The sequence below is a fragment of the Bos taurus genome, chromosome 3 (assembly GCF_002263795.3).
Source record: "Bos taurus isolate L1 Dominette 01449 registration number 42190680 breed Hereford chromosome 3, ARS-UCD2.0, whole genome shotgun sequence".
Classification (NCBI taxonomy): domain Eukaryota; kingdom Metazoa; phylum Chordata; class Mammalia; order Artiodactyla; family Bovidae; genus Bos; species Bos taurus.
This window is the reverse complement of record NC_037330.1, coordinates 93,691,302-93,718,817: the sequence shown is the minus strand read 5'-3', so window position 1 is coordinate 93,718,817 and position 27,516 is coordinate 93,691,302. Positions and strand designations below refer to the sequence as shown.

Below are 27,516 nucleotides of genomic sequence, written 5' to 3'. Positions count from 1 at the left end.
GAGTTTTCCAAATGTGCTGGCATATTGAGTGCAGCACTTTCACAGCATCATCTTTCAGGATTTGGAATAGCTCAACTGGAATTCCATCACCTCCACTAGCTTTGTTCGTAGTGATGCTTTCTAAGGCACACTTAACTTCACCTTCCAGGATGTCTGGCTCTAGGTCAGTGATCACACCATCATGATTATCTGGGTCGTGAAGATCTTTTTTGTACAGTTCTTCTGTGTATTCTTGCCATCTCTTCTTAATATCTTCTGCTTCTGTTAGGTCCATACCATTTCTGTCCTTTATCGAGCCCATCTTTGCATGAAATGTTCCTTTGGTATCTCTAATTTTCTTGAAGAGATCTCTAGTCTTTCCCATTCTGTTGTTTTCCTCTATTTCTTTGCATTGATCACTGAAGAAGGCTATCTCTTCTTGCTATTCTTTGGAACTCTGCATTCAGATGTTTATATCTTTCCTTTCCCCTTTGCTTTTCGTTTCTCTTCTTTTCACAGCTATTTGTGAGGCCTCCCAGACAGCCATTTTGCTTTTTTGCATTTCTTTTCCATGGAGATGGTCTTGATCCCTGTCTCCTGTACAATGTCACGAACCTCATTCCATAGCTCATCAGGCACTCTATGTACCAGATCTAGGCCCTTAAATCTATTTCTCAATTCCACTGTATAATCATAAGGGATTTGATTTAGGTCATACATGAATGGTCTAGTGGTTTTCCCTACTTTCTTCTATTTAAGTCTCAATTTGGCAATAAGGAGTTCATGGTCTGAGCCACAGTCAGCTCCTGCACTCATCTCACATGCTACTAAAGTAATGCTCAAAATTCTCAAAGCCAGGCTTTAGCAATACGTGAACCGTGAACTTCCAGATGTTCAAGCTGATTTTTGAAAAAGCAGAGGAACCAGAAATCAAATTGCCAACATCCGCTGGATCATGAAAAAAGCAAGAGAGTTCCAGAAAAACATCTATTTCTGCTTTATTGACTATGCCAAAGCCTTTGACTGTGTGGATCACAATAAACTGTGGAAAATTCTGAAAGAGATGGGAATACCAAACCACCTGATCTGCCTCTTGAGAAACCTGTATGCAGGTCAGGAAGCAACAGTTAGAAGTGGACATGGAACAACAGACTGGTTCCAAATAGGAAAAGGAGTACGTCAAGGCTGTATATTGTCACCCAGCTTATTTAACTTATATGCAGAGTACATCATGAGAAACACTGGACTGGAAGAAACAGAAGCTGGAATCAAGATTGCCGGGAGTTTATCAATAACCTCAGATATGCAGATGACACCACCCTTATGGCAGAAAGTGAAGAGGAACTAAAAAGCCTCTTGATGAAAGTGAAAGTGGAGAGTGAAAAAGTTGGATTAAAGCTCAACATTCAGAAAACGAAGATCATGGCATCTGGTCCCATCACTTCATGGGAAATAGATGGGGAAACAGTGGAAACAGTGGCTGACTTTATTTTGGGGGGCTCCAAAATCAGTGCAGATAGTGATTGCAGCCATGAAATTAAAAGACGCTTACCCCTTGGAAGGAAAGTTATGACCAATCTAGACAGCATATTCAAAAGCAGAGACATTACTTTGCCAACAAATGTCCATCTAGTGAAGGCTATGGTTTTTCCAGTAGTCATATGCAGATGTGAGAGTTGGACTCTAAAGACAGCTGTGCGCAGAATTGATGCTTTTGAAGTGTGGTGTTGGAGAAGACTCTTGAGAGTCCCTTGGACTGCAAGGAGATCTAACCAGTCCATCCTAAAGGAAATCAGTCCTGGGTGTTCATTGGAAGGACTGATGTTGAAGCTGAAACTCCAATATTTTGGCCACCTGATGTGAAGAGTTGACTTATTTGAAAAGACCCTGATGTTGGGAAAGATTAAAGGCAGGAGGAGAAGGGGACAACAGAGGATTAGATGGTTAGACGGCATCACCGACTCAATGGACATGAGTTTGAGTGCACTCCAGGAGTTGATGATGGACAGGGAGGCCTGGCGTGCTGTGGTTCATGGGGTCGCAAAGAGTCGGACACGACTGAACGACTGAACTGAACTGAACCTGCTCTACTCAGATCACTTGAAAAGTCACTGGCTGACCTTCTGTTGTCTTCTGGGCACCGTTGTGGCACTTGGGGATACAGAATGAGTAAAGCCTTCAGCACGTAGTCAGAATCCCATTCCACTCCTACCACCCAATTGCCCATACACCCCTATGGTTCCTCTCCTTGCCTGGGACCCTCTTGAGGTATGGAGTGCTTTAATGGCTCAGACAGTGAGGTAGAAGGTTGCATGAAGTGAGCTATGAGGTCACATTGCACATCAGTGTCCTTCAGAGTGTATGACCCCAAGGGCAGCCTGTAGGGCTGACTTTTCCTGGGTGCATGTTAAGTCGCTTCAGTCGTTTCTGACTTTTTGTGACTCTATATCCTATAGCCTGCCAGGCTCCTCTGCCCGTGGGATTCTCCTGGTAAGAATACTGGAGTGGGTTGCCATGCCCTTCTCCAGGGGATCTTCCCAATTCAGGGATCAAACCCATGTTTTCTGTGGCTCCTACACTGCAGGTGGATTCTTTTACCAGTGATCCACAAGGGAAGCCCCCTAGGCTTGGCTAGAACGTGGTTCATAAACATCACAGACAATTTCAAAGTGGAGAAGGGAAACTGAGGTCCTCAGGACATTTAGGTGATCAGTGTACTCCAGACCCTGAAATAACCCTTCTGGCATGTTCCTGTCAAGCCCCACCATTGCAGGGTGGAGACCTTGTTTTGCTCTGGACTCCATTTGGCCCTTTTCATGAAAGCTGGCCTTTAAAAAATTTGCAGATAAACTGTTTCCTTGGATAGTGCTAGAGGAGAATTGCTGTTTTAAAAGCCTGTCTCAGGAAATGAAGACTCCCTGTGGGGAAGCAGCTGGTGTTATCACATGTCCGATAGACTTTCCAAACCCCTGTAATCAGTAGTTTCTGTTTTTGATTAAGATGTGAGCCCAAGGGCTGCAGCCTTGCTGAAGGGCAGAACTGGTATTCAGGCACTGTAGATACATTATCTCATTTAATCTGTATGGACTCCTGGTGAGATAGTGAATTTTATGAATGAAGGAAAATGAAGATCAAAAGGTGAAGAAGTTTTCAGCTTATATGTGAGAGAGCCAGGATTCAAGCTTAGAACTGCCTGACTCAAAAACCTTAACAAATGTTAGATCACCCCTCCAGTTCTTTCCCAGAAGTCACAGTGGGTTACCTATCTTTCAGAATTGTAGGTTTGTGAAATTCTAGAAGGCTAGTGGCTCTTCAGGCCAGTTACCCATCATCAGCAAGAATCTTTAACTTCATTGAAAGGTGGATTCATCCAGGTCTTGTGCAAACCTGTCTGATAATAAAAAACTCACCACCTCTTGAGGCAGTACATTCACCATGGGACAACTTTGATCATTTGAAGTTCATTTTTTGAACTTATATTTTTTTGGTCACATCATATGTTATGTGAGATCTTTCCTTGACCAAGGATTGAACCCAGGCAATGACAGCAAAAGCCCAGAATCCTAACCATTAGACCACCAGGGAACTCCCTGGAGTTCATCTTATACTAAGGACAGATTTTGCCCCCTTGGACTCTCCCCTGTTGTTCCCAGCTCTGTCCTTGAAACTGGTTCCCCTGTCCCCTGGAAGACGTTCAGTGCAGTACCTACTACCTGACTGTCTGCTGATCTGGAACGCATCTCCCCAACTCTCTCACCCACTCCTCAAAGGATCCTACTTTTACAGGCTTTTTCCAGCCAGGTACCCATAGATGTCCCTTGTAAAGGGTGTGGTCCCAACCTGAGCATGAATCTTCCAGATCAGTCAGTCAGTTCAGTCACTCATTCATGTCTGATTCTTTGCAACTCCAGGGACTGCAGCACACCAGGCCTCCCTGTGTCTATCACCACCTCCCAGAGTTTACTCAAACTCGTGTCCATTGAGTCGGTGATGCCATCCAACTATCTCATCTTCTGTTATCCCCTTCTCCCACCTTCAATCTTTCCCAGCATCAGGATCTTTTCAAATGAGTCAGTTCTTCGCATCCAGTGGCCAAAGTATTGGAGTCTCAGCTTCAGCATCAGTCCTTCCAATGAATATTCAGGACTGATTTCCTTTAGGATGGACTAGTTTGATCTCCTTGCAGTCCAAGGGACTCTCAAAAGTCTTCTCCAACACCACAGTTCAAAAGCATCAATTCTTTGGCACTCAGCTTTCTTTATAGTCCAACTCTCACATCCATACATGACTACTGGAAAAACCATAGCTTTGACTAGATGGACCTTTGTTGGCAAAGTAATGTCTCTGCTTTTTAGTATGCTTTCTAGGTTTGTCATAGCTTTCCTTCCAAAGAACAAGCGTCTTTTAATTTCATGCCTGCAGTCACCATCAGCAGTGATTTTGGAACCCAAAAAAATAGTCTGTCACTGTTTCCACTGTTTCCCCATTTATTTGCCATGAAGGATGAGACCAGATGCCATGATTTTAGTTTTCTGAGAGTTTCAAGCCAACTTTTTCACTCTCCTCTTTCACTTTCATCAAGAGGCTCTTTATTTTTTTTAAATTTTATTTAATTTTATTTTTTTTGTATTAGTTTTGCCAAATATCAAAATGAATCCACCACAGGTATACATGTATTAGTTTTTCTTCACTTTCTGCCATAAGGCTGGTGTCATCTGCATATCTGAGGTTATCGATATTTCTCCCAGCAATCTTGATTCCGACTTGTGCTTCATCAAGTCCAGCATTTCTCATGATGTACTCTGCATATAAGTTAAATAAGCAGGGTGACAATATACAGCCTTGACGTACTCCTTTCCCAATTTGGAACCAGTCTGTTGTTCCATGTCCAGTTCTTACTGTTGCTTCCTGACCTTTGTACAGATTTCTCAGGAAGCAGGTAAGGTGGTCTGGTATTCTCATCTCTTTCAGAATTTTCCACACAGGGTGTAATTCTCTTTAAGAATTTCTTTGTTGTGATCCACACAGTCAAAGGTTTGGCATAGTCAATAAAGCAGAAATAAATGTTTTTCTGGAACTCTCTTGCTTTTTTGATGATCCAACAGATGTTGGCAATTTGATCTCTGGTTCCTCTGCCTTTTCTAAATCCAGTTAACATCTGGAAGTTCACAGTTCATGTACTGTTGAAGCCTGGCTTGGAGAATTTTGAGCATTACTTTACTAGCATGTGAGATGAGTGCAGTTGTGCAGTAGTTTGAGCATTCTTTGGCATTGCCTTTCTTTGGGATTGGAATGAAAACTGACCTTTTCCAGTCCTGTGGCCACTGCTGAGTTTTCCAAATGTGCTGACATATAGAGTGCAGCACTTTCACAGCATCATCTTTTAGGATTTGGAATAGCTCAACTGGAATTCCATCACCCCCACTCGCTTTGTTCATAGTGATGCTTCCTAGGGCCACTTGACTTTGTGTTCCAGGATATCTGACTTTAGGTGAGTGATCACACCATCTTGATTATCTGTATTGTGAAGATCTTTTTTGTATAGTACTTCTGTGTATTCTTGCCACCTCTTCTTAATATCTTCTACTTCTGTTAGACCCATACCATTTCTGTCCTTTATTGTGCCCATCTTTGCATGAAATGTTCCCTTGGTATCTTTAATTTTCTTGAAGAGATCTCTAGTCTTTCCTATTCTATTGTTTTCCTCTATTTCTTTGCATTGATCACTGAGGAAGGCTTTCTTTTTTTTTTTTTTTTTGGATGAAAAGTGCTGGTTTTTTTTTATTCTACTTAAAAAGTAGGAAACTAAAAAAAATTAAAAAAAAATAAAAAAAATAAAAAGTAGGAAACTAGTCCAAAGACCCTTTAACATAGTTGCTATCATATCTTACTGATTATAACTGGTAACATGCTACTTCTCAACCAGAATCAACCAAGCAATAGATCAGAGTAGCACCTGAGAATCTGTCATGGGGGATAGGTCAAACCTCTTTTTTTAGGATAAGTTCAGTTCACTCCCTCAGTCGTGTCTGACTGTTTGTGATCCCATGAATCGCAGCACGCCGGGCCTCTCTGTCCATCACCAACTCCCGGAGTTCACCCAAACTCATGTGCATCAAGCCTTGAGGAAGGCTTTCTTATCTCTCCTTGCTATTCTTTGAAACTCTGCATTCAAATGGGTATATCTTTCCTTTGCTCCTTTGCCTTTTGCTTCTCTTCTTTTCATAGCTGTTTGTAAGGCCTCCTCAGACAACCATTTTGCCTTTTTGCATTTTTTTTCTCTTGGGGATGGTCTTCACGAACCTCCATCTATAGTTCTTCAGGCACTCTGTCTATCATCAGATCTAATCCCTTGAATCTGTTTATCACTTCCACTGTATAGTTGTAAGGGATTTGATTTAGGTCATACATGAATGGTTAGTGGTTTCCCTACTTTCTTCAACTGAAGTCCAAATTTGCCAATAAGGAGTTCATGATCTGAGCCACAGATAACAGCCTTATAAACAGTGAGTAGATTAAAAAAAAAAGAAATAATATTTAATTAAAATACTAAACTAAAAAGTATTAAACTAATACTAAAGAACTACAAACTACTACATGCTCAGTGTGGGAAAAAAATAGAAAGGGCAGGAGAAACAGTAAAGAAAAGCAATCATGGGAGATCCCCAGTGTCTTAGCTTGGGTTCCCTAGAAGACTGGGAAACAAAGGACTTTAAGGCAAGCAGTTTACATGACAAACGATCCTAGAAAATACTGGTACAGGGTGGGAAGTGAGATGGGAAAGGGAAGGAGTTAATGGCGGTGTGCTACCAAGCAAGTCACCACCAAGGGCCACCTGCCTTGAAACTGCTATCCTGTGTCAGCCACTGCACACGCGTCTCAGAGTCATCCCACCTCAGGGCCGGGAAGCTGGGTGTTTACATGTCAGTTTTTTTCAGTCATTGGCTACATGCTGGAGGGAGAAGGGAGGCATCCATTTTCCTATACTTTTGACCTGTTCAGTGTGCAGAGATTCTTCTGGGCCCAAGAAAGCTTTCAGGCAAAGAGATACATATGCTGGCATTGAAACCCTGGCCAGAATATTCCAGAATTGTAAGATCCAGTGGGACACGGACAGGACATCCATAGCCTGTGCTATACCCAGAGACAGCCCATTAGCATTTAGTGTATTTCCATCCATCCTCACCTTGTTATGTTATATATGTACATGTTATTTTATGTATTTAAGTTAGGGCTACACTATATATTTAATATTGGGTCCTGCCTTTTTCACTTCACATTAACTCATCAGAATTTATCTTTGATCTTAAATTTTATTTGAAAACATGTTTTTTAATGGCTCTATACTATTCTATTGTAGGGATAGCCAATAATTTATTTAGCCCTGGGAAAGCAGACTCTCCAAAGCTCTAAGGTGTTTCTGTTTACTGGAAGATAACCATCAGCTAGCTGGGAGTGAAATCTAGCAGAAATGGCAAAGGCAGGAATCTGAGACTGGGGTCAGGGTCGGGCTAGGGAAGGCAGAAAAGCTGCAGAAGGAGTCGTAGGCAGAAAGGGCACACAGTCAAGCCTAGTCCTACCACTGGGAGAACATCCCACAGTGTCTGACACAAATTAGGTACTCAATAATCATTGCTAAGTGCGTGCTATGTGCTAGGCTCGTACAAAGGCAGAACAGAGCCAGTTAAACATGGTCTCAGTATGCCTACAGAGAACGCATGAGGAATATGTTGAACTACTGTGTGCCAAGAATATTATAGATATCATTCACCCTCACTACCACCTGAGAGGTGCTGTGTTTTGATCATTCTCACTTTTCAGGCAAAGAAGCTGAGACTCAACAGGCTTAATAATTTCATCAAGATGTCATATCGAGTTAGTTACAGATCTGGGTCCTAAATTTACCAGGTGGGTCTGTGAGAGTTCCAAAGCTCTTTGCTCTTTCCCTACCACACTGGACTCCCTGACCAAGTGGAAAGTGCTAATGACCCCAAGTAAGGTGTCCTAGCTGGGTAGGCCTGGACTGGGAGAAGAAAAGAAAGAGAAAGGGGACCAAGGAAAGCACTGAGGAGAAGACATTGAGATGGGCCTTCAAGGACAGGTAAAATTCTGATGTGGGGAGATGATGGGAGGGATCATGTGAAACAGAAAGACAGTGGCTCCCTGAACAAGCCAGAAGGTAGTAGTCTGGAGACCAGATGACCAGGGCCTGCTTGGTGCAGAGGCAATGAGGCTGAGGGGTGAGGGACAGCAGCAGAAAAGGGGTTTCAGATGTGGAGTCCACACTGCCGTGATGACCCACTAGAGACTGAGTCAGATATTACCTTGAGGGTGGAAGGACAGTTGATATTAAATTGAGGCTTGCTATGTGTCTTGATTTTTCAGAAATGGCAGTATGGGGAGGGCTGTTTAAGATCATCTTTAGGGACATCTCTGGTGGTCCAGTGGCTAAGACTCTGCCCTCCCAATGCAGGGGGCGGGGTTTGCTCCTTGGTTGGGGAACCAGATCCCTCATGCCGCAGTTAAGAGTTCACATGCCATAACTAAGACATGGAGCAGCCAAGTGAAGTATACATAAATAAAAAATAATTATTGACAAAGATCATCTCTAGCTTCTTGGGGTGGCAGCAGGTTGAGGAAAGGAGAGGAGAATAAAGGGAACACAAATTCAGTCTCAACTACATCATGGCACTGAATATGTATATGGATAAAGCCACATCAAGTTATGTACGTGGTGAGGACTTGCCACACAGCTGATGCTCTTTCCCAGGCTTAGGCCCCAAAAGTCTGTTTAAGGGAAGCAGAGACAGAACAAAAGTTAAGACTGGCTGATTCCTATAACACCTACAACATTTCTCCTGTAACGTGCTGCCTTCCAAGTCCTTTCCTGACACTCTGCTCCCTTGTGGTTTTCTGTCCCCAGTACTGGTGCTCTTGTGGGCCTGTCCATAGCAGCAGTGGTCCTCCTGGCCTTCATTGTCACTGCCTGTGTGCTTTGTTACCTGTTCATCAGCTCAAAACCCCACACAAAGTTGGACCCAGGCTTAAACTTACAGACTACAGGTAAGAAAGGGGCCACGTGATTTCCTTGTATTCAGCAGGCTAGCACCTTTTCAGAGGGGAGATATTTGGAAATGATGTTTGGACTATTTGCCTCACGTGTGTTTCTGGAATATTAAGAAGCACCAGCGCATTTTTCAGGAGGTTCATGATATGAACATTTCCATCACAAACTCTTCATGTGTTCATTGATAATCAAAACAATTCTATGTTTATTACAGGGAGATATTACTAAACATCCTACAATATAGAGGACAGCACTCTGCAATCGAGTTATCTGACCCAGAACTTCCCTGGTGGTTCAGCAGTTAAGACTCTGTGCTTCCAGGGCAGGGGACACAGATTCTATCTCTGGTTAAGGAAGGTCCCACAGGCTGCATAACAAGGTCTAAAAAAAAGGGTTATCTGACTTAGAATGTCAATACTGTTGATGTTGAGAAACCTTACAATAGAAGAAGACTCCAGAAAGAGACTAATTAAAATATAGTAACATGAATAAAATGTTTAGTTTTTTAAATAAGAGAAATATTAGCAAATTTGCCTCCAACAAATGCAAATAACACAAAAGAGACTATGTATAAAGTTAAAAAAACAAGTGGTGGACTGCAAAGATATTGTAAATACAGACGCATAGTCAACCCTTATTATTTGCAGATTCCATATTGGTGAATTTGCCTACATGCTAGAATTAATTTGTAACCTCAAAAATCAATACTTTCAGTGTTTTTGAGGTCATTTGCAGACATGGATGTGCACAGAGCAACAAAAACTTTGAGTTGCCCAGTCACACTGAGGTTGCCCAGCGGAGGCTGCACAGGGCCACGCTTGCCTTTTTGTTTCAGCTCTCAGACTATGAACAAGCGTCCTTTTCATGGTATATTTAGTGTCACATTTTTGCAGTTTTGTGTTTTTATTGGCACTTTCGCTATTGAAAATGGCCCCCAAATATAACGTTGAAGTGCTATCTAGTATTCCTCAACATAAAAAGGCTGTCATGTGCCTTATGGAAAAAATACATGTGTTCAATACACATGAGTTAAATGTTATCAGTTAGTAATATATATTAAATACAGTATCTTTAAGCAGAAACATACATAAAGCAAAGTTATGTACTGATTGGTTGACAATGTGACCAGAGGCTCACAGGAACCTAAATTTGTATTTCCCTACCCCACTCCAGTACTGTTGCCTGAAAAATCCCATGGATGGAGGAGCCTGGTGGGCTGCAGTCCATGGGGTCGCTAAGAGTCGGTCATGACTGAGCAACTTCACTTTCACTTTTCACTTTCATGCATTGGAGAAGGAAATGGCAACCCACACCAGTGTTCTTGTCTGCAGAATCCCAGGGACGGGGGAACCTGGTAGGCTGCGGTCTATGGGGTCGCACAGAGTCGGACACAACTGAAGTGACTTAGCAACAGCAGCAAGGGGCAATTGATTCAGTATTTGCTAATTCAGTGTTAATGGTAAGTTAATAGAACAAAATAACAGTGAATAATGGGCTTCCCTGGTGGCTCAGCTGGTAAAGAATCCGCCTGCAATGCCGGAGACCTGGGTTCAATCCATGGGTTGGGAAGATCCCCTGGAGAAGGGAACGGCCACCCACTCAAGAATTCTGGCCTGGAGAAGTCCATGAACTATCCATTGGGTTGCAAAGAGTTGGACATGACTAAGCAACTTTCACTTTCACTTTCCTCATGCTTCAGTGGTAAAGAATCTGCCTGCCAAGCAGGAAATGCAGGTTTGATCCCTGGATTGGGAACATCCCCTGAAGAAGGAAGTGGCAACCCTCTACAGTATTCTTGCCTGGGAAATCCATGGACAGAGGGGTTGCAAACACTTGGACACAACTTAGTGACTGAGCATGCGTGCACAGTAAATAATGAGAATCAACTGTATATAAAATAGAGACAAGATTGATATCCAGGATATATAAGTGCACCTTTAAACACATGAGAAATACATAATCCACCAAAAAATACAAATGCCCAACACACATAAAAAGATACTCTACCTTACTAATAATCAGGAGAATGCAATTTAAGAATGACATACCTTTTCAAAAAATGATTTAAAAAACAATTACATTGGCAAAAATAAAAAATGGATCACATTGATAGTGAGAAGGTTACATGGGGGAATGGGTAATCTCATATACCACTGGTAACAATAAATTGGCAAAACCACTTGTACAGCATTTTGGCACTATCCATTTAAACTGAAAATGTATATAGCCTATTAGTGATTCCACTTCTAATTATCTGCCTTAGAGACACAGTTGCACTAGGAGAGGACTTATAAAGATGGATACCATGACAATTTGTCACACTGGAAAGAAACTAAATGTCCATCAACATAGAAGGAATGAAAAATAATACTGTCGTTAAAAGGAATGCATTATCTCTAAATAGACAATTTCATTTGCTCCTCATAATAACCAGGCAGTGTATGGATCTTATTAAAATCTATTTTACAGATGTGGAGACTAAGGCCCACATACCTAGTGAGTGAATGTTAGAGCCAACTCCATCTCCACCTTCCTTCCTCTCCTTATCCCTGTGCTGAGGAAGGGAAGTCCCTACTTGATGCCAGACTCTGTTTGAAACTTTACATGCACTATCTTGTCTAATTTTCCAAACCACCCCAGTGAGGTAGGTATTATTATCACCCATCTTACAGATGTGAAAACAGTGTTTCAATTGCCCACGGGGTCACAGTTTGTAAACTGCAGAGTTGTAATTCAAATGTGTGTGTTTTTCTACCTCCAAAGTCCTATTTCTACCTCACCAGGCCGGGTGTGTAGGGTGCTTATACCCTGCTCCCCTCATCTCCCCCTACCCTATCACCTGCAGCCTTTCTAAATCAATGGAACACAGCTCACCTGGCGGTCCTGTGAATGAAGACGATCCTCCTGCTTTTCACTGCTCAGCCACCAGTTAGATTTTTTGATTATTCAATCACCAGGGTTTGATACAGCTTGTGTTCTTGCTTTTTGCTTCTTATTTTTAAAATGGAAAATGCACTTTCTGTTTATTAAATAACAGCTTTCAGCTCTCTCTGTCTTTTGCCCAAACTCAGCTCTTAGTTCCTTCCTTTCTTCTTCATGAAGTGCTGTCCTCTCCTTCCTCTGAACCTGCAGCATCAACCCAACATTTGGGTTGATCAAACCAAGCATCAACGTTTACAGGCCACTCCCTTACACTCAGAGCCTTCCCCCTCACACAGACTTTCATCTGTTTTTGTCTCCTTCTACAGTAGGACCTGTAGAGAGATGGTATGTGCATGCACGCGTGCTAAGTTGCTTCAGTCATGTCCAACTCTGTGCGACCCTATGGGCTATAGCCTGCCAGGCTCCTCTGTCCATGGGGATTCTCCAGGCAAGAATACTGGGGTGGGTTGCCATGCCCTCCTCCAGGGGGATCTTCCCTACCCGGGGATTGAACCTGAGTCTCTTATGTCTCTTGCATTCACAGGTTCTTTACCACTAGCGCCACCTGGGAAGCCCATAGAGAGATCATTAGCCCCATTTTACAGGAGAGGAAATCAAGGCTCAGCCACGAGAAGGCAATTGGCCCAAGTCTACACAGCTAGTGGGCTTGTCATTTGGGGATGTCAACCCCGATTTCCCTACTCTAAAACCCACAATCACTACACACTGTACCTTGGGTCCTAATCTCTGAGCCTGGGGGCAAGCGTGGGGTGGGGAGTTCCTTGACAAGAGCAGAGTGAAAATAGAACAGTTTCTGAAGATAGGCTCCTTTTGCTGCCCAGGTATTCTCTACTGTCCCATCAACCCTATCCCACCCATCCCTCAAACTCGGGATGCAATGAAGACCATAGCTTTCTCATTCTTGTACTTTGTGAGGAACTAGCTTGATCAGAGGCTGACCAAGCACCTACTTTTTTGCTAGGCACTATGCCAAGGTGCCTAGCACATTATCCCATTTAACCTGTTCAGCTACTTTAGGTTATTATCAACTCTATTTTACTGATGGGGTAAGTGAGGTAAGTATTCTAACCTAGGTACCCTTATAAGAGATAAAAAATGGGAGGTGGGGAGACTCATCCTCCTCTGAAAAATGTTGGTGGGGATATCATTAATCTGTCATTTTCACTAACTCATCTCTCACCTCTCTCATTCATTGCTGGTCTGAATACAGTTAACAACCACCTCAGAGAACTATTGGGCATTAATTGGCTTGTGGCTCTAATGCTCAGTCGTGTCTGACTCTTTGCCACCACATGAACTGTAGCCCACCAGGCTCCTCTGTCCATGGAATTCCTCCAGGCAAGAATACTGGAGTGGGTTGCCGTTTCCTACTTGAGAAGATGTTCTCGACCCAGGTATTGAACCCGTTCCCGGGTATCCTGGGTCTCTCGCATTGGCAGGTGAAGTCTTTACCACTAGCACCACCTGGGAAGTCCCTCTAACTCTTAGGGCTCCTGGGAATCGAGCCTGATGTTCTCAGTTTATCAATGGGTTGCCGAGGCCCAGAAAGTGTCAGTGATATGCCCAAGGTCACCCAGCCAATTGGCCAAGACTTTGCCTCCAGGGCCAAAGATCTTTTCCTATAGCAGGCCCTCTGACCTTCCAGGAAGTGTTCCACTTCCTCAGAGCCCACTGCTTTTTACTTAACCACACTTGGAGAGGTGGTACCTATGACCCAAACAAGCCTCAGAGATGAGTCAAGGCTGACTCATCTCCAATCAGGGAGAAAACCTGAGAACTCCTTTCCTGCTGGTCACGACAGGCTAAGACCCCAGGCAATGGGGGGACTGGCCAAAAGGTCCCTGAAAAAAAGATGGGAAAGCACAACCCTGCTGGGATGTCAGAGAACATGGCTCTGATTCCGGCTTTGTTACTCTTACTGTGTGGCCTTAGGCGAGTCACTTCTCCCTGGACCTTAATTTACTCTGTAAAATGTGTACAATAATACCCACTAAGAAAGCAATAAAACTAGAGATGAAGCTTACATTGGAGCTTGGTTTCTAATACATGGTGGCTTTTAAAAATGAGTAACCCTCATTTTTATTATCGTTAGGCATTTAGATGTTTACATGTTAGTCGCCTCAGACTGTTGATATGTCAAAGATAGGAATCATGTCTTAAATGCCTTTGTGTCCCCAGCACCTAGCAAAGTTCCTAACCTATACTAAGGGTAGATTTGCTCTGTGGAAAGAGCCCAAGCTTTGGAATCAAGTAGAACTGAAAGTGTATCCTGGATCCGGTACTAATAGCTGTGCCAGTGGTAACCTTCTCTGTCTGTGTTTGTCTATAACATGAAATAACACTCATCTCAGAGAATCATTAGAAGAATCGAATAAGATGCTTGTGCCAGCGTGTTTTAGCCAAACATGAATCTTCTTATTGTAACTTGAAAATTGAATCTTTTATATGTGCCTTAGGCATCCTCCTTTCCTCTTGGCTAGCACCTTTATAAGATGGTTCTTCCTCCCCCAGGCTTCAGGCGCCACTGAGGGACTTTAAGAACTTTCATTATATATCAGCCAGAGGAAGAGGCAGAAACAGTGTGCTCAAGAGTTGGACCACTGGCTATTTTGCTGGTTTCCCTGGAAGAGGATTGAAGAGTTGTGGATTTGAAGACCCTGGGATACTCATGTGAGGGAATCCGTGGCATCTGGGAAAGAGAATCATGTAAAAAAACTTGTGGGCATATTGGGCCCACAAGTTCAGTGTAAACCTGCATTTTGATGTATCTGCCCAAAAAAAAAAAAAATGAGTGAAATCTCAGGTCATGTTAACAGAATTATAGAGTCTGGAAGCAAGAGAATGGTGGTCCTTCTTTACCCCCAATTGAATTAGAACATATCAGCCATCACATCTCAGAGGTAACATTTTAGCATCCACTCCACAGGTGCACAACTTTGGTTCCAAATATATCACTCAAGCGTCCCCAAATATAGCAATGAGGATTCTTGAGCAATTTCCAATATTTCAAAGGTTTTACTGGGACCAAGTTTCTTTGTTTTGAGCTAGAATTGTATTAGGCTAAGGGGGGTACTTAGCATGGGCTCTTTCCTGCTAATGAGAACTCTTTGATTAACAGAAAATGGTCATGGGGAGTGGAGAGGCTAGTACCTAATAAAGGCAGTCCATTAAAGAGACTGAATTCTTTACAATTTGGAATTCAAGGGAAAACAAATAGAAAAATGAGGCCAGTCCTACTTTCTACCCCATTTGATACAATAGTAACTGAGATCCAGAGAGAAGGGGTTAGCGGGGCACCCCACTCCAGTACTCTTGCCTAGAAAATCCTATGGACAGAGGAGCCTGGTAGGCTGCAGTCCAAGGGGTCGCTAAGAGTCAGAAACTTGAACGACCTCACTTTCACTTTTCACTTTCATGCATTGGAGAAGGAAGTGGCAACCCACTCCAGTATTCTTGCCTGGAGAATCCCAGGGACGGGGGAGCCTGGTGGGCTGCCGTCTATGGGGTCGCACAGAGTTGGACATGACTGAAGTGACTTAGCAGCAGCAGTGTAATAATTTAATATCAAGATGAGGATTTAAGCCAAGGTTTTATAACTCCTAAAAGCCCAAGGATTCCTCCCAACCCCTGACTGCCTGCGGCTCAGATCAGATCAGAGATTAGATCAAATCAGTCGCTCAGTTGTGTCCGACTCTTTGCGACCCCATGAATCGCAGCACTCCAGGCCTCCCTGTCCATCACCAACTCCCGGAGTTCACTGAGACTCACATCCATCGAGTCAGTGATGCCATCCAGCCATTTCATCCTCTGTCGTCCCCTTTTCTTCCTGCCCCCAGTCCCTCCCAGCATCAGAGTCTTTTCCAATGAGTCAACTCTTCGCATGAGGTGGCCAAAGTACTGGAGTTTCAGCTGTAGCATCATTCCTTCCAAAGAAATCCCAGGGCTGATCTCCTTCAGAATGGACTGGTTGGATCTCCTTGCAGCCCAGAGCCCCACAATTTAAGAAGAACCTTGACTAATCAGTCAGAAGGTGATCAGAGGTGAGTGACCAGCCTGGTCTGAGAACCAGATTATGTGTATATGGGCTAAGAGCTGGGGACATTTGGCCCTGAGCAAAGAAGGCTCAGGGCTCACACCCCAGGACCCCAGGCCTCTGCAAGGTTGTCCTGGGGCATGAAGAAGAGACATTTTATGAAATGTCAGAGAACAGAGTTAAATCAGTGGGAGAAGCCATAGGGAGGCAGATGTTGATTCAAAAAAGCTAGGTCTTTCTTAGACTAAGACCTGAAATTCTTTTGTAAAGTGCACCCTCTAAGTTACATGAGGGCTATATTTGGTTCACCAGTTTGTAACTCTCCATTTAAAAAGCACCCCTAAGCCTGGAAGGTAACCAGGAAAAGGCTAAATGTGGGATTCATTGAAGGAGATTCTTGCATTGAATAGAAAATTGAGCTAAATCCTTGTGCCAAATGGAATGCCTTAAAATGCAAACTTAAATAACAAAAATATCCCAAAGAATCTACAAAACACACAGAGACACACTAAACAACCTCCTAAACCTAACAAGTGCACTTAGCAAGCTCACAGTACGTAAGGTCAGAAGCAAATATCAATTGTATTTATATATGTATCAGTGACAAACAACTAGAGACTAAATTTTAAATATAGGGACTTCCCGAGAGGTCCACTGGTTAAGAATCCACCTGCCAATCCAGGGGACAACAGGAGTTCAATTGCTGCTCTGGGAAGATTCCACATGGCTCGAGGCACCTGAGCTCTAATGCCACAGCTACTGAGCCTGTTCCCCAAAGCCTATGCTCCACAACAAGAGAGGTCGCAGTGATGAGAACCCTGCCCACTGCAAGGAGAGAGTAGCTCTCATTTGCCACAGCTAGAGAAGGGCTGCGTGCAGCAACAAAGACCCAGCCAAATAAATAAATATTTTCTAAAAAGACAGACCTTTAAAAAATAAAATATCATCTATAGTCACTCTAAAAAATGAAATAATGAGGTGTAAAGCTAACAAACATGTATAGAATCTATACAATAAAAACTACAAAATGCTAGTGAAGGAAATCAAAGAAGACCTAAATAAATGGAGAGATACACTATGTCATGGGCTTCCCTGGTGGCTCCGTGGTAAAGAATCTGCCTGCCAATGCAGGAGACACAGGTTTGATACCTGGATCACGAAGACCCTCTGAGGGAGGAAATGGCAACCCACTGCAGCATTCTTGCCTGGAGAATTCCACAGACAGAGGAATCTGGAGGGCTACAGTCCACAGGGTCGCAAAGAGTCAGACATGACTGAGCCACACACACACACACCCACACACACACACTATGTCATGAATTGGAAGACTCAACATAGTAAAGATTAAAAACCATAGCAGCTCTTTGGTATATATAGACAAGCTGATTCTAAAATTTATATGGAAAGACAAAGGAAATAGAGTAGCTAAAATAATATTGAAAGAGATAAAGTTGGAGGAAATCACCCTACTTGATTTTAACACATTATAGAGCAACAATACTGAGGACAGTGTGGTACTGGAGGAGGGACAGACACCTAGATATTATAAAACTGACTGAGTGGCATTTCAGGGGCTCTGAAGAGCCCTGGTACCATAGTCCTTCATATCCCAGTGCAGAAAAGAATTAAGCAAGAGGCAAAATGATAGATAAGAAGGGATTTATTAGAATAGGAAGCTTGTGAGGTTTACAAGCCAGCAGGTGAGAAATGCCTCGCCCCAAGAACCTACTGGGCTACAGTTTTATAATCAAAGGAGAAGTGGGGAGGGGGAGAAGAACTTTGTCTTTCTTGAGTAGATGTCATGCTCCCATCATCATCTTCTCCTCCTTTGGGCAGGGGAGTTTTTTGTCTGCACATGGTCAAGCTTAGGTCTACAAATTACTGTTTTTTATGTGTGCAGAAAGCATGTCCTAGGGATCATTAACTCACTGAGCTCACTGGGCAGGATGTGGGTCTCATGCCACCATTGTTTATTGTATGGGGGCATGTCTCGTCCTTCTGTTGCATGGTTCTGTTGCTAAGCAAGACTGCTTGGTTTTGTGGTTAAGCAAACCCACTTTTTGAGTAATCATTAACTTACAGGGGTCTCCCATATTTTTAAAATCCACCATGTAATTTTTGTGGTTAAGCAAACCTGCTTTCTTGAGTGATCATTAACTTATAGGTGTCTCTCATATATTTTCTACTTACAATCCCCTAGTGAGATTAACTATTTAATCATCTACTTTGTTCCTATCAAAGATATAGACCCACATCCTATGTATGTCCAAAAGATTTTTTACAAAGTATAAAAGCAATGCAATGGGAGAAGAATAGTCTCTTCAATATATAATGTTGAAACAATTAGACTTCCACAGGTTAAAAAAACACCTTTTACATAACCTCATACTTTATATAAAAATTAACCCAAAATAAATCATGGACCAAAATGTAACCTATACAACTATAAAACTTTTAGAAGAAAACAGGAGAAGATCTTCATGACCCGGGGTTAGGCAAAGAATTCTTAGACAAGCCATCAAAAGCACAAAAAAATACATTAGTCATTAATCTAGATCAAAACTCAAAATGTTTGTGCTGATAAAGACTCTATTAAGAAGAAGGAAAGAAGAGCCTCTAACTGGGAAATAATGTTCACATATCTGACAAAGGTCTTTTTACCCAGAACATATAAAGAGTCCCCTGAACTCAACATTAAGAAAACAAACAGGGCTTCTCTGGTGGCTCAGTGGTAAAGAATCTATCTGCCTGCCAATTCAGGACACCGGTTCAATCCCAGATCCAGGAAGATCCCACATGCTGCAGAGCAACTAGGTGTGCACACGAGTGTGCACATCACAACTACTGAGCTGTGCTCTAAAGCCTGGGAAACACAACTACTGAGCCCACACGCCGCAGCGACTGAAGCCTGCCTGCCCCAGAGCCTGTGCTCCACAAGGAACACCACAGCGGTGAGAAGCCCACGCACCATAACTAGAAAGTAGTCTCTGCTCATCACAGATAGAGAAGAGCCCACACAGCAACAAAGATCCAGCACAGCCAAAAATAATTTCATTAATTAAAATTAAAAACAAAAAAAAAATAAGAAAACAAACAATGCTTTTAGAAAATGAGCATAATACTTGAACTGATACTTTACTGAAGAGGAGATACAGAGAGCAAATAAGCACATGAAAATATGTTTCATCTTCATTAGCCATTAAGGAAACACATATTAAAGCCACAATGAGATACCACTTCTCGCCTATCAGAATATTAAAGTAAAAATACTGATAATTCCAAGGGAGGATAGAGCAACTGGATCTCTTACACATTTTTGGTGGGAATTAAAATGATATATAGCCACTTTGGAAGACAGTGTTTTCATAAAGTTAATCATCCTCACTATAAGTATTAGTTTCCTATGACCACTGTATCAAATTACCACAAACTTGATGGCTTAATATAGTAGATATGTATTCTCTCTCAGTTCTCAGGGCTGGAAATTCAAAATCAGTTTTGCTGGGCAGAAATCAACGACTCCACAGGAGAGTCTGTGCCTTGACTCTTCCAGTTTCTGGTGACTGCCAGCATTCCTTTGCTTGTAGCTCACTCTAGTCTCTACCTCTGTTTTTACATCACTATCTGTGAGTGTCTATCTCCCTCTGCCTTTCTCCTATAAGGGCACGTGTGATGGCATTTAGGGCCCATCTAGATAATTGAGGATAATCTCATCTCAAAGTCCTTAATTTCATCACATCTGCAAAAACCATAGAAGTTAACAGTTACAGGTTCCAGAAATTGGGACCTGATATATTTGGGGGTCACCATTCAGTCCACTATACCATTCAAAACAATATTATTATTATTATCCTAGAGAAATGAAAATGTATGTCTGTCCAAAAACCTATACACAACTGCTCATAACAGCTTTGTTTTTAATAGACAAAAGCTAGAAATAAGCCAAAGGTTCTTTAGTGGGCAAATGGTACAACCATATAATGGAATATATGCAGCCATAAAAACAAATGAACTATCAATACACATAACAGCTTGAATGGATTGCAAGGGTATTAAACAGAGTGAAAAAAGCCCATCTCACAAGGTTGTACAGTGTATAATTCATCTGCGTAACATTTCTTAAATGACAACGTTATGTATGGAGAAGGGGTTAGTGGTTACCAGCGTTAGATTTAGGAGGAAGTTCTGACGTAAAGAGGTAGCATAAGGAAATTTTTCTTCATGGTGATGGGACAGTTCTTTGTCTTGATTGTGGCAGTGATAATATAAAACTGTACATATGATAGGGCTTCCCAGGTGGCGCTCGTGGTGAAGAACAGCCTGCCAACACAGGAGACATAAAAGAAGCAGGTTCAATGGTTGAATCAGTAAGATCTCCTGGAGGAGGGCATGGCCACCAACCCACTCCAATAATCTTGCCTGGAGAGTCCCATGGACAGAGAAGCCTGGCAGGCTACAGTCCACAGGGTCACAAAGAGTTGGACATGACTGAAGCGACTTAGCATGCATTCACACACGCATACATGTGATAAACTTTCATAGTGCTAAACACCCAAAAAAAGTCCATATTAAAAAAATGGGTAAAATTGAATAGGATTTGTAGTTTAGTCAGTTGTAGTATGTTAATGTCAGTCTCCTAGTTTTGAAATTACTCTATGATTATATAAGATATTATCATGGGGGAAAACTAGGTGAAGGGTACAATGGAACTCAACTGTTTTGTAACTTTTTGTGAGTCTTAAATCATCAAAAATAGAGAGTTCAAAACAAAAAAGAAAATTTATTGGCTCTGTAAATGAGAAGTCCAAAAGTATGGTGAGCTTTAGGAATGGTCTAAGTGGAAGTTCAGCGTCCTCAGGCTACGGCTCCATCCTCCGAGATTCTCACAACTCTGCCCTCTTGTGTTAGCTTTCTCCTCAGACTGATTTTTCCCATGGTAGTAAGTTGGCTTCCAGAAGTCCTTGGGACTGTGTTCTTTTTGTTCCCATCTAACTAGGGGAAGAAACGAGCGCTCTCTTCCTTCATCCCTCCCCTGGGGAAGGAGGAGGCCTGACTCTGATTGGACCACCTCAGGTCATGTGCCCAATCACTACATCCAGGGAAATGCTATGCACTGATTGCCCATCCTGTAGCAAAGGAACAGGATTACTTGACAGGCTCATATCAATCAGGCCCCTCTGCTGGAGCTGAGATGGGATCAATCCCAACCAAACATAATTGCTGGGTGGAAAGAGGGTGGAATGGATATTGCATAGCCAACTCCAGTGTCCCATACAGCGTCCTTCTTCAAATTCCCTCTTTCCTTGTTTTCAGAGGCACCATTCATCCTTGATCTCTTCCATCAGTGGGTTTTAAAGCATAGGAGTTTTCTAGATAAACAAGGTATAAAATGCCATTCCAGACAGAAGGAACAGTAAAAGCAGAGACTCAGAGATATGAAGGAATGGACCCATTCAGGGAACAATAAAATTCTGGTGTAGTAAAGCATTGAGTTCTTCCGAGAAGAGTAGTAGTGAAAAGCTAGAGAAGGATTGGGGCCCATACCTAAAGAACCTTGAATGCCACCTCGAGTATCACAGGTCATGGGAAGACATTGAGTGCTTTTGAGAAAGAGTAGTACATGGACTCACTTAACCTTAGAAAGATCTCTCTGGAAGATGGCCCAACCAAAGGCTGTCTTTTGGTCTGGGCAGAAGAAAATGAAAAGCAGATCTAGTGTGGTGCCTTGAGGATGGAGAGAATGGGTGGGTACAGCAGATAGTGATATGGTGGAATTAACAGGACCTGGAGTGAATTGCTTGACCTTGGAAATGGGTAGGGAGAGAAGGTGTGAGAGCTAACACTTGATACACTTGATTTCTAGCTTGAACACTTGATACATTTTTAATTCAAAAAAGGCAAGAGTGCTTCATTCTGTCAAATGCTCCTAGTAAGTCAAAGGAGACAATGATTTATAAGTAACCATAGGATTTAGTGACAAAAAGTTTTAAGTTGTGTTACAGGCAGAAACCAAGTAGGTTGCAGCAGAATGTCATGAATGGGAAGTGGGAAATAATATGGCCAAGTGAGCTTCCTATCAAGTCCAGGTATAAAAGGAGGAGAGGATCAAGCAGAAAGTGAAGAGAGTCATGAAATCTATTCTTAAAGCAAAGAACAATATGTATTTTTTAAATTACTGCACTTCCCTGCAGGCTAGCTGTGTAGTCAGCCTGAATCTTCATTTAATAAGTGAGTTTTTAATAGTAACTTTTAACTCAAAGAAATTAAGCCGTGCCCTGTGGGGCCACCCAAGACAGGCGAGTCATGGTGGCGAGGTCTGACAGAATGTGGTCCACTGGAGAAGGGAATGGAAAACCACTTCAGTATTCTTGCCTTGAGAACCCCATGAACAGTATGAAAAGGCAAAATGATAGGATACTGAAAGAGGAGCTCCCCAGGTCAGTAGGTGCCCAATATGCTACTGGACAGAGGATAAGATGGCTGGATGGCATAACAAACTTGATGGACGTGAGTCTGAGTGAACTCCGGGAGTTGGTGATGGACAGGGAGGCCTGGTGTGCTGCGATTCATGGGGTCGCAAAGAGTCACGACTGAGTGACTGAACTGAACTGAACTGACCCTATGAGTTTATGGTGAAGATGAAGTCTTCATATCTGCTAACAATTGTTTATTGTCTGTCCCCTCCATTAAACTTTAAGCTCATGAGAAACATTAATAGCTCATAGTTCACAATGTGGAATATTATTAATGAATATTTTTTTAAATGAATGATTTGTTTAAATGAATGTTTAAGACTCTGAGCCCACCCCTGTCCAAGGTAAGCACTCAGGGAAGCTACATGTATAATATGATCCCGATGGAAAGGAAAGGCTTACAGGAGGAAGCCCCATGCCCTTGGCTTGCTGTTTTCCAGACCCTGATGAGGCACCCTCTGATTGCCAAGGTAGAAACACAGGCAACTCGGTGGAGGTGCGAGGAGTGAGCCCTCTCAGGCAGAGCCACCCCTTCCTGAACTCCTGGCTGGACTGCAATGAGGAGCAGGCTAAGGATCCCAAACGCCTCCTGCAGCACTGCTTCATGGCTACAGTGACCGCCGGTGACCTTCCAAGGAGCCCTGAGGAGGTTCCTGTCCCCAGTCTACTATACCCAGCCCCATAAACATCCAATAAATGTCTTTCCACCATCCTCTTCTGGAGCCTCTTTTTGATGTTTAAAAAAAAAAAAAAAAAGTGGGAGTGGGGATAATCAAAGGGACTTTTGAACCTAACAGGATAAATGAGTGCTTTTCCTTGCAAACCCACTCAGGTTCCACTGTGAACCCAGCTACAGTGCTCTACCTGGCCCACTGTGGGCCGAAGGGAGTTTAGACATGGGTCTCCAGTAAAATGGTCATGACAACTCCATGTGATCAGGGAGAAGTCTGGGGCTTGTGGAGATTCAGAGGAGCCCCTCACCTAAACCAGGGAGTCAGGGAATTCTGACTTAGTCTTCCTGCCATGGAGCAGATGTACTTAGGAAATCCAGGGAAGATGACTGGGACCCAGAAGCAGTGACTTCTGCCTCTCCAACAGCTCAGCATTGCTCCTGGAGTGAGTCCCTTGCCAAGGAACAGAATGAGAGGGAATAGAGCATACTCACTGGACTTCCCAGGCGGTGCCGGGGTAAAAAATCCACCTGCCTGTGCAGGAGAGACAAGAGATGTGGGTTTGACCCCTGAGTCAGGAAGATCCCCTGGAGAAGGATATGGCAACCCACACCAGTATTCTCGCATGGAAAATTCCATGGACAGAGGAGCCTGACAGGCTACAGCCCATGGGGTCACGAAGAGTTGGACATGACTAAGCATAGCATACAGAGTACATACACAGGACTCAGCCATGTTTAATATCGTTAAAGCTCCTCAGGTGAATGAAAGAGTGAATAATCAAGTGAGTGAGGGAATGAATGGTTCAATAGACTCCACAGCATGGCTTTGGTAAAGTCCCCTAGTTTCTCTGAGCCTCAGTTCCCTTGCAGGATTATGGTGAGTGTTGAGATGATGTATATGAACCCTATTCCTAAACTTGAAAGTGCTACAAAGACTTAAAAAGTTATAGGTGAGTATTTTTCAATGTAACATAGTGATTAAGAGCAGGGACTTCTGAGCCAAATGCCTGGTTCAAATCCCATCCCTGCCCTTACTTGCTTAGTAACATTTGTACCTAATCATCTGTACAAGCAGGGATAACAGTAATATTTACCTCATAACATTTGGGGGAGGACTAAATCACTTCATCCAAGTAATTAGAACAAGGTTGGCAAATGGAAAGCATTGCATTAGCTCTTTTTATTAGGTTCTAAAATATTATTAGTCTGACAGCAAAGGAATCTTAGGGTAGGATGCTACTGCCGCCCGTTCTTTCCCAGCTACACTCCTTATCTTCATTTTGTCAGTGGCTTTAGGCTTTTCCTTGAGGGTGTAAGGCAAGGATGGGGAGACTCAGTAGCCACGGAAAGCGGTTCTTGACATTTTTGACATTGACATGATCTGCCGCTGGATTTGGCAACCGTGAAATGGTCACTCTTAGACATCTGTGCCTGGGGCCTGAACCAGCGAAGGACACACAACAGGTGGAAAGGCCAGGTGAGTCAACCTCAGAAGTGCCCCAGGCTGCACATCAGGAGATCTCAGTTCTGGCCTTGCTTTATTTGTGGTCTCGTGTGGCATGTGTATGTGTAATTTTCAGCACTCTAAAGCCAGCACCTTTTCGCCTTATTGTACTTTCCATGGTGTTTATCCTGTTCAGGTTACCAGAAACAACAGGGAATTATCCACAGCTTCTCTCCCCAGGGAGTCCATGTGACAGGTGAGGGGCACACAAAAGAGCAATGGACCCACAGTGACCCTTCATGCAGCTTGAGGGAGGAATAAGCGATGCCTGAGCTGAATCATCAGAGATGAGTCAGTTTCCAGGTAAGACAGAATCATTAGAAATTACGGCCAGAGTACAATCTGTTCAAAAACAGTGAGAAAAAGCCTAGCATAGCCTAAGCACTGCAAGTCATTTGTTGTGAGAGAGCTTAGGGTGTGTGTGTGTACACACATGTGTGGCGGGAACGGGTGACAGGCAGGGGGTGTAGTCACTGACGGACTTTGTGACTTTTCACAGGATGGATCCTGTCTGTCTCCTTGGTATCCACATCAGGAAAATCCTCAGAGATTTTTCCTCAGAGCACCTTCTGGCAGGTTAAAGGAAGAATCCTATAAGGACCTTACTTTTAGACTGCTCTTGGTCTGTTAGGGGGAGAGGATCTGTAAATTCTAAAAATTCAAATGGTCATCAGTGGCCTAAACAGTGGTCCTCAAACCTCAGCCAAGGTCAGAATCAGCTGGAGGGCTAGTTTAAAACACAGATCCTTGCCCCCCTTTCCCCACCCCCTCTGCCATCAGAGTGTCTGATTGGGTAGGTCTGGATTAAGTCCTCAGAATTTGCATTCCTAATGAGTTCCAGGCAGTGCTGGTCTGGGACCACCCTTTGAGAATGACTGGCCAGGAAGAACAAAGAGAATTCAGAGCTGGGGAGGCTAGAAGGAGACCTCACACTGAGCAGGGCCCCAAGGCCTAGTGGAATCTCCCCAGCAGAGCCTGTGTGGATGGGGTGGGCATAGGTGGAAAACAGATTTGTGCGCTGCCTTTGCTGAACTACACATCCCAGGCCCCCGTAAAGCTCCTCCCCCTTGCCCTTGTTCAGCATCTCGCATTTGAATTCAATCAGCCCCCAGAGCTGGCTCACACTGGTGTTGCCCTGCCTCAGTCCTGGGTTGGAAACACGCTGCCCAACCTGTGCAGCAGGAACCCCTCCCTCAGGGCAGCCGAAGAGGAAGGAAGCGGGGTGGGCTGACGCACAGACAGAAATAGTCTGAGGTCACCGCTGCTCTCAAGCACACATGGACTGGCTGGCAATTATTTCTCGTAAATTGCTTTCCTGGTTATGTTCAGGACACGTGTGTTTGCCTGCCTGGGAACAAACACTCAGAGGGCAAGGGGTGGAGGTAGCTTGCTGGGGAGAGGGCCCCAGATGGAGTAGAGCCCAAGTCTGAATCTTTGACCAAGAATTAGGAGGTACTGAATCTTACAACGTGGAAATATTAGAACCTTCCACTCGGTTTTACAGCACCCCTGTCAGGTGGTTTTCCAGCCTCCCCTAAACATGTACATTTGTTTGTTCCTTCAACATCACTGACAATGATTCTCTGCCAGAATCTGGGCTAAAGGAAGTCCCAGTTTCCATCCTCAAGGAGTTCATGGCTATGGTATCTACAGGAGATCCCTAACCCAGCCAACGGCTTCAGGGAAGGCTTCCTGGAGGAAGTGATCTGTAAATTAAGTCTTGAAGGAAAGGGAGTTTGTGGTACAAGATGGAGAATAGCATTCAAGGCAGAGGGAACTGAGACACAATGACCGAGGGCAGAGAGCAAATGATGATCTCAGGAAACAATCAGTAGTTGAGTTTGGTGGAGGCTACAATGTGGGAGATGGTAAGGGATGAAGCTAAAGGGGTATATGGGCCAAGTCCTGAAGCCTGGCCACATCAAGGGGCTTGGGCTTCATCCTGTGGGCAAGGGGGAGCCTTGGGATAGAATTTAAAGCATTGGAAGGAACTCGGTACCTTATGTGACAGCTTTTTATGTTCTTTGTGACACTGAAGTGAAATTTGCCACCCAGGAGCTCTGCTTTTGGGACCTCGTCAATAACTGCCCCTTTGGTTCCTGAAACGTTAGAAGTCTGACAGACAGTGATGGTTCTCTTGCCCATAAGAAATGGCTCAAACCTTGGACATCTCTCCTCTTGTCAGGAGGAGGTCATTCCACTGCCAATTGGGACACTGTTCCTCTTGGTCTGGGTCCAGTTAGCCCAGGGGCCAGAGTGCAGACAAACAAGGCCCAGGCCACAGGTCAGAGCCCAAGGGAAACGTGCCTTGCTCTATCCCAGAGATCTGGGAACACTTGCAAGGGTGTGAATGACTCCCTACATGCCTTCTACATACCTCATAAGGTCTAGGCTGCCCAGAGTGCATGATCCACGTAGGGAGTGTTGACTGAGGAGGTACTGTGGACCCACCATGTTGACAAGTTCTTAAGGAAACATGACGCAGTCCTGCCCTTAGGGATTTACTCACTAGAGATGAAAAGTAGGTTTGACCCATGAGACCCCTAGAGAGCAATAAGATTTTGAAAGCAAATGTCAAGCTGTGGGGTATAGGCCATGAGAGTTGCAGAGATTCTGAAACAGGAGGAAAGAAGTAGTCCGAACACCTTTATGGACGATATGGGGATTGAATCTGACCCTGGTGGACCATGGCAATATTCAAAGGGTCTCAGTGAGGTAGGGGAAGTGTTCTGTAATGTCAACTTTGTATTTAAAGAGAGTCCCATTTGTGGCTCCAATGCTTTGGACAAGTAGACCATTCACCAGCCCCACCCCCAGCCATAGTCATTTAACAAACTACGTTTA

At 43.5% G+C, this 27,516-nt stretch overlaps 1 protein-coding gene across 2 annotated transcripts in view; it reads left to right on the top strand.

Moving 5' to 3' along the window:
• SHISAL2A (shisa like 2A) overlaps positions 1 to 23,196 on the top strand; it is a 31,576-nt gene extending 8,380 nt beyond the window's left edge. The window contains exons 1-4 of one of the 2 annotated variants that reach the window (XR_009493985.1): positions 5,833 to 6,485; positions 8,903 to 9,042; positions 14,501 to 16,029; positions 22,936 to 23,196. Coding sequence is in view for 1 of the 2 variants with exons in the window: in XM_059885139.1 (XP_059741122.1) it covers positions 8,903 to 9,042; positions 22,936 to 23,180 (385 nt within the window). In the remaining variant the exon portion in view is untranslated. Of the gene's footprint in view, positions 1 to 5,832; positions 6,486 to 8,902; positions 9,043 to 14,500; positions 16,030 to 22,935 lie in introns of those variants that run through there. The other variant, XM_059885139.1, reaches the window with a different exon arrangement.
• Positions 23,197 to 27,516: the final 4,320 nt, after the last annotated feature.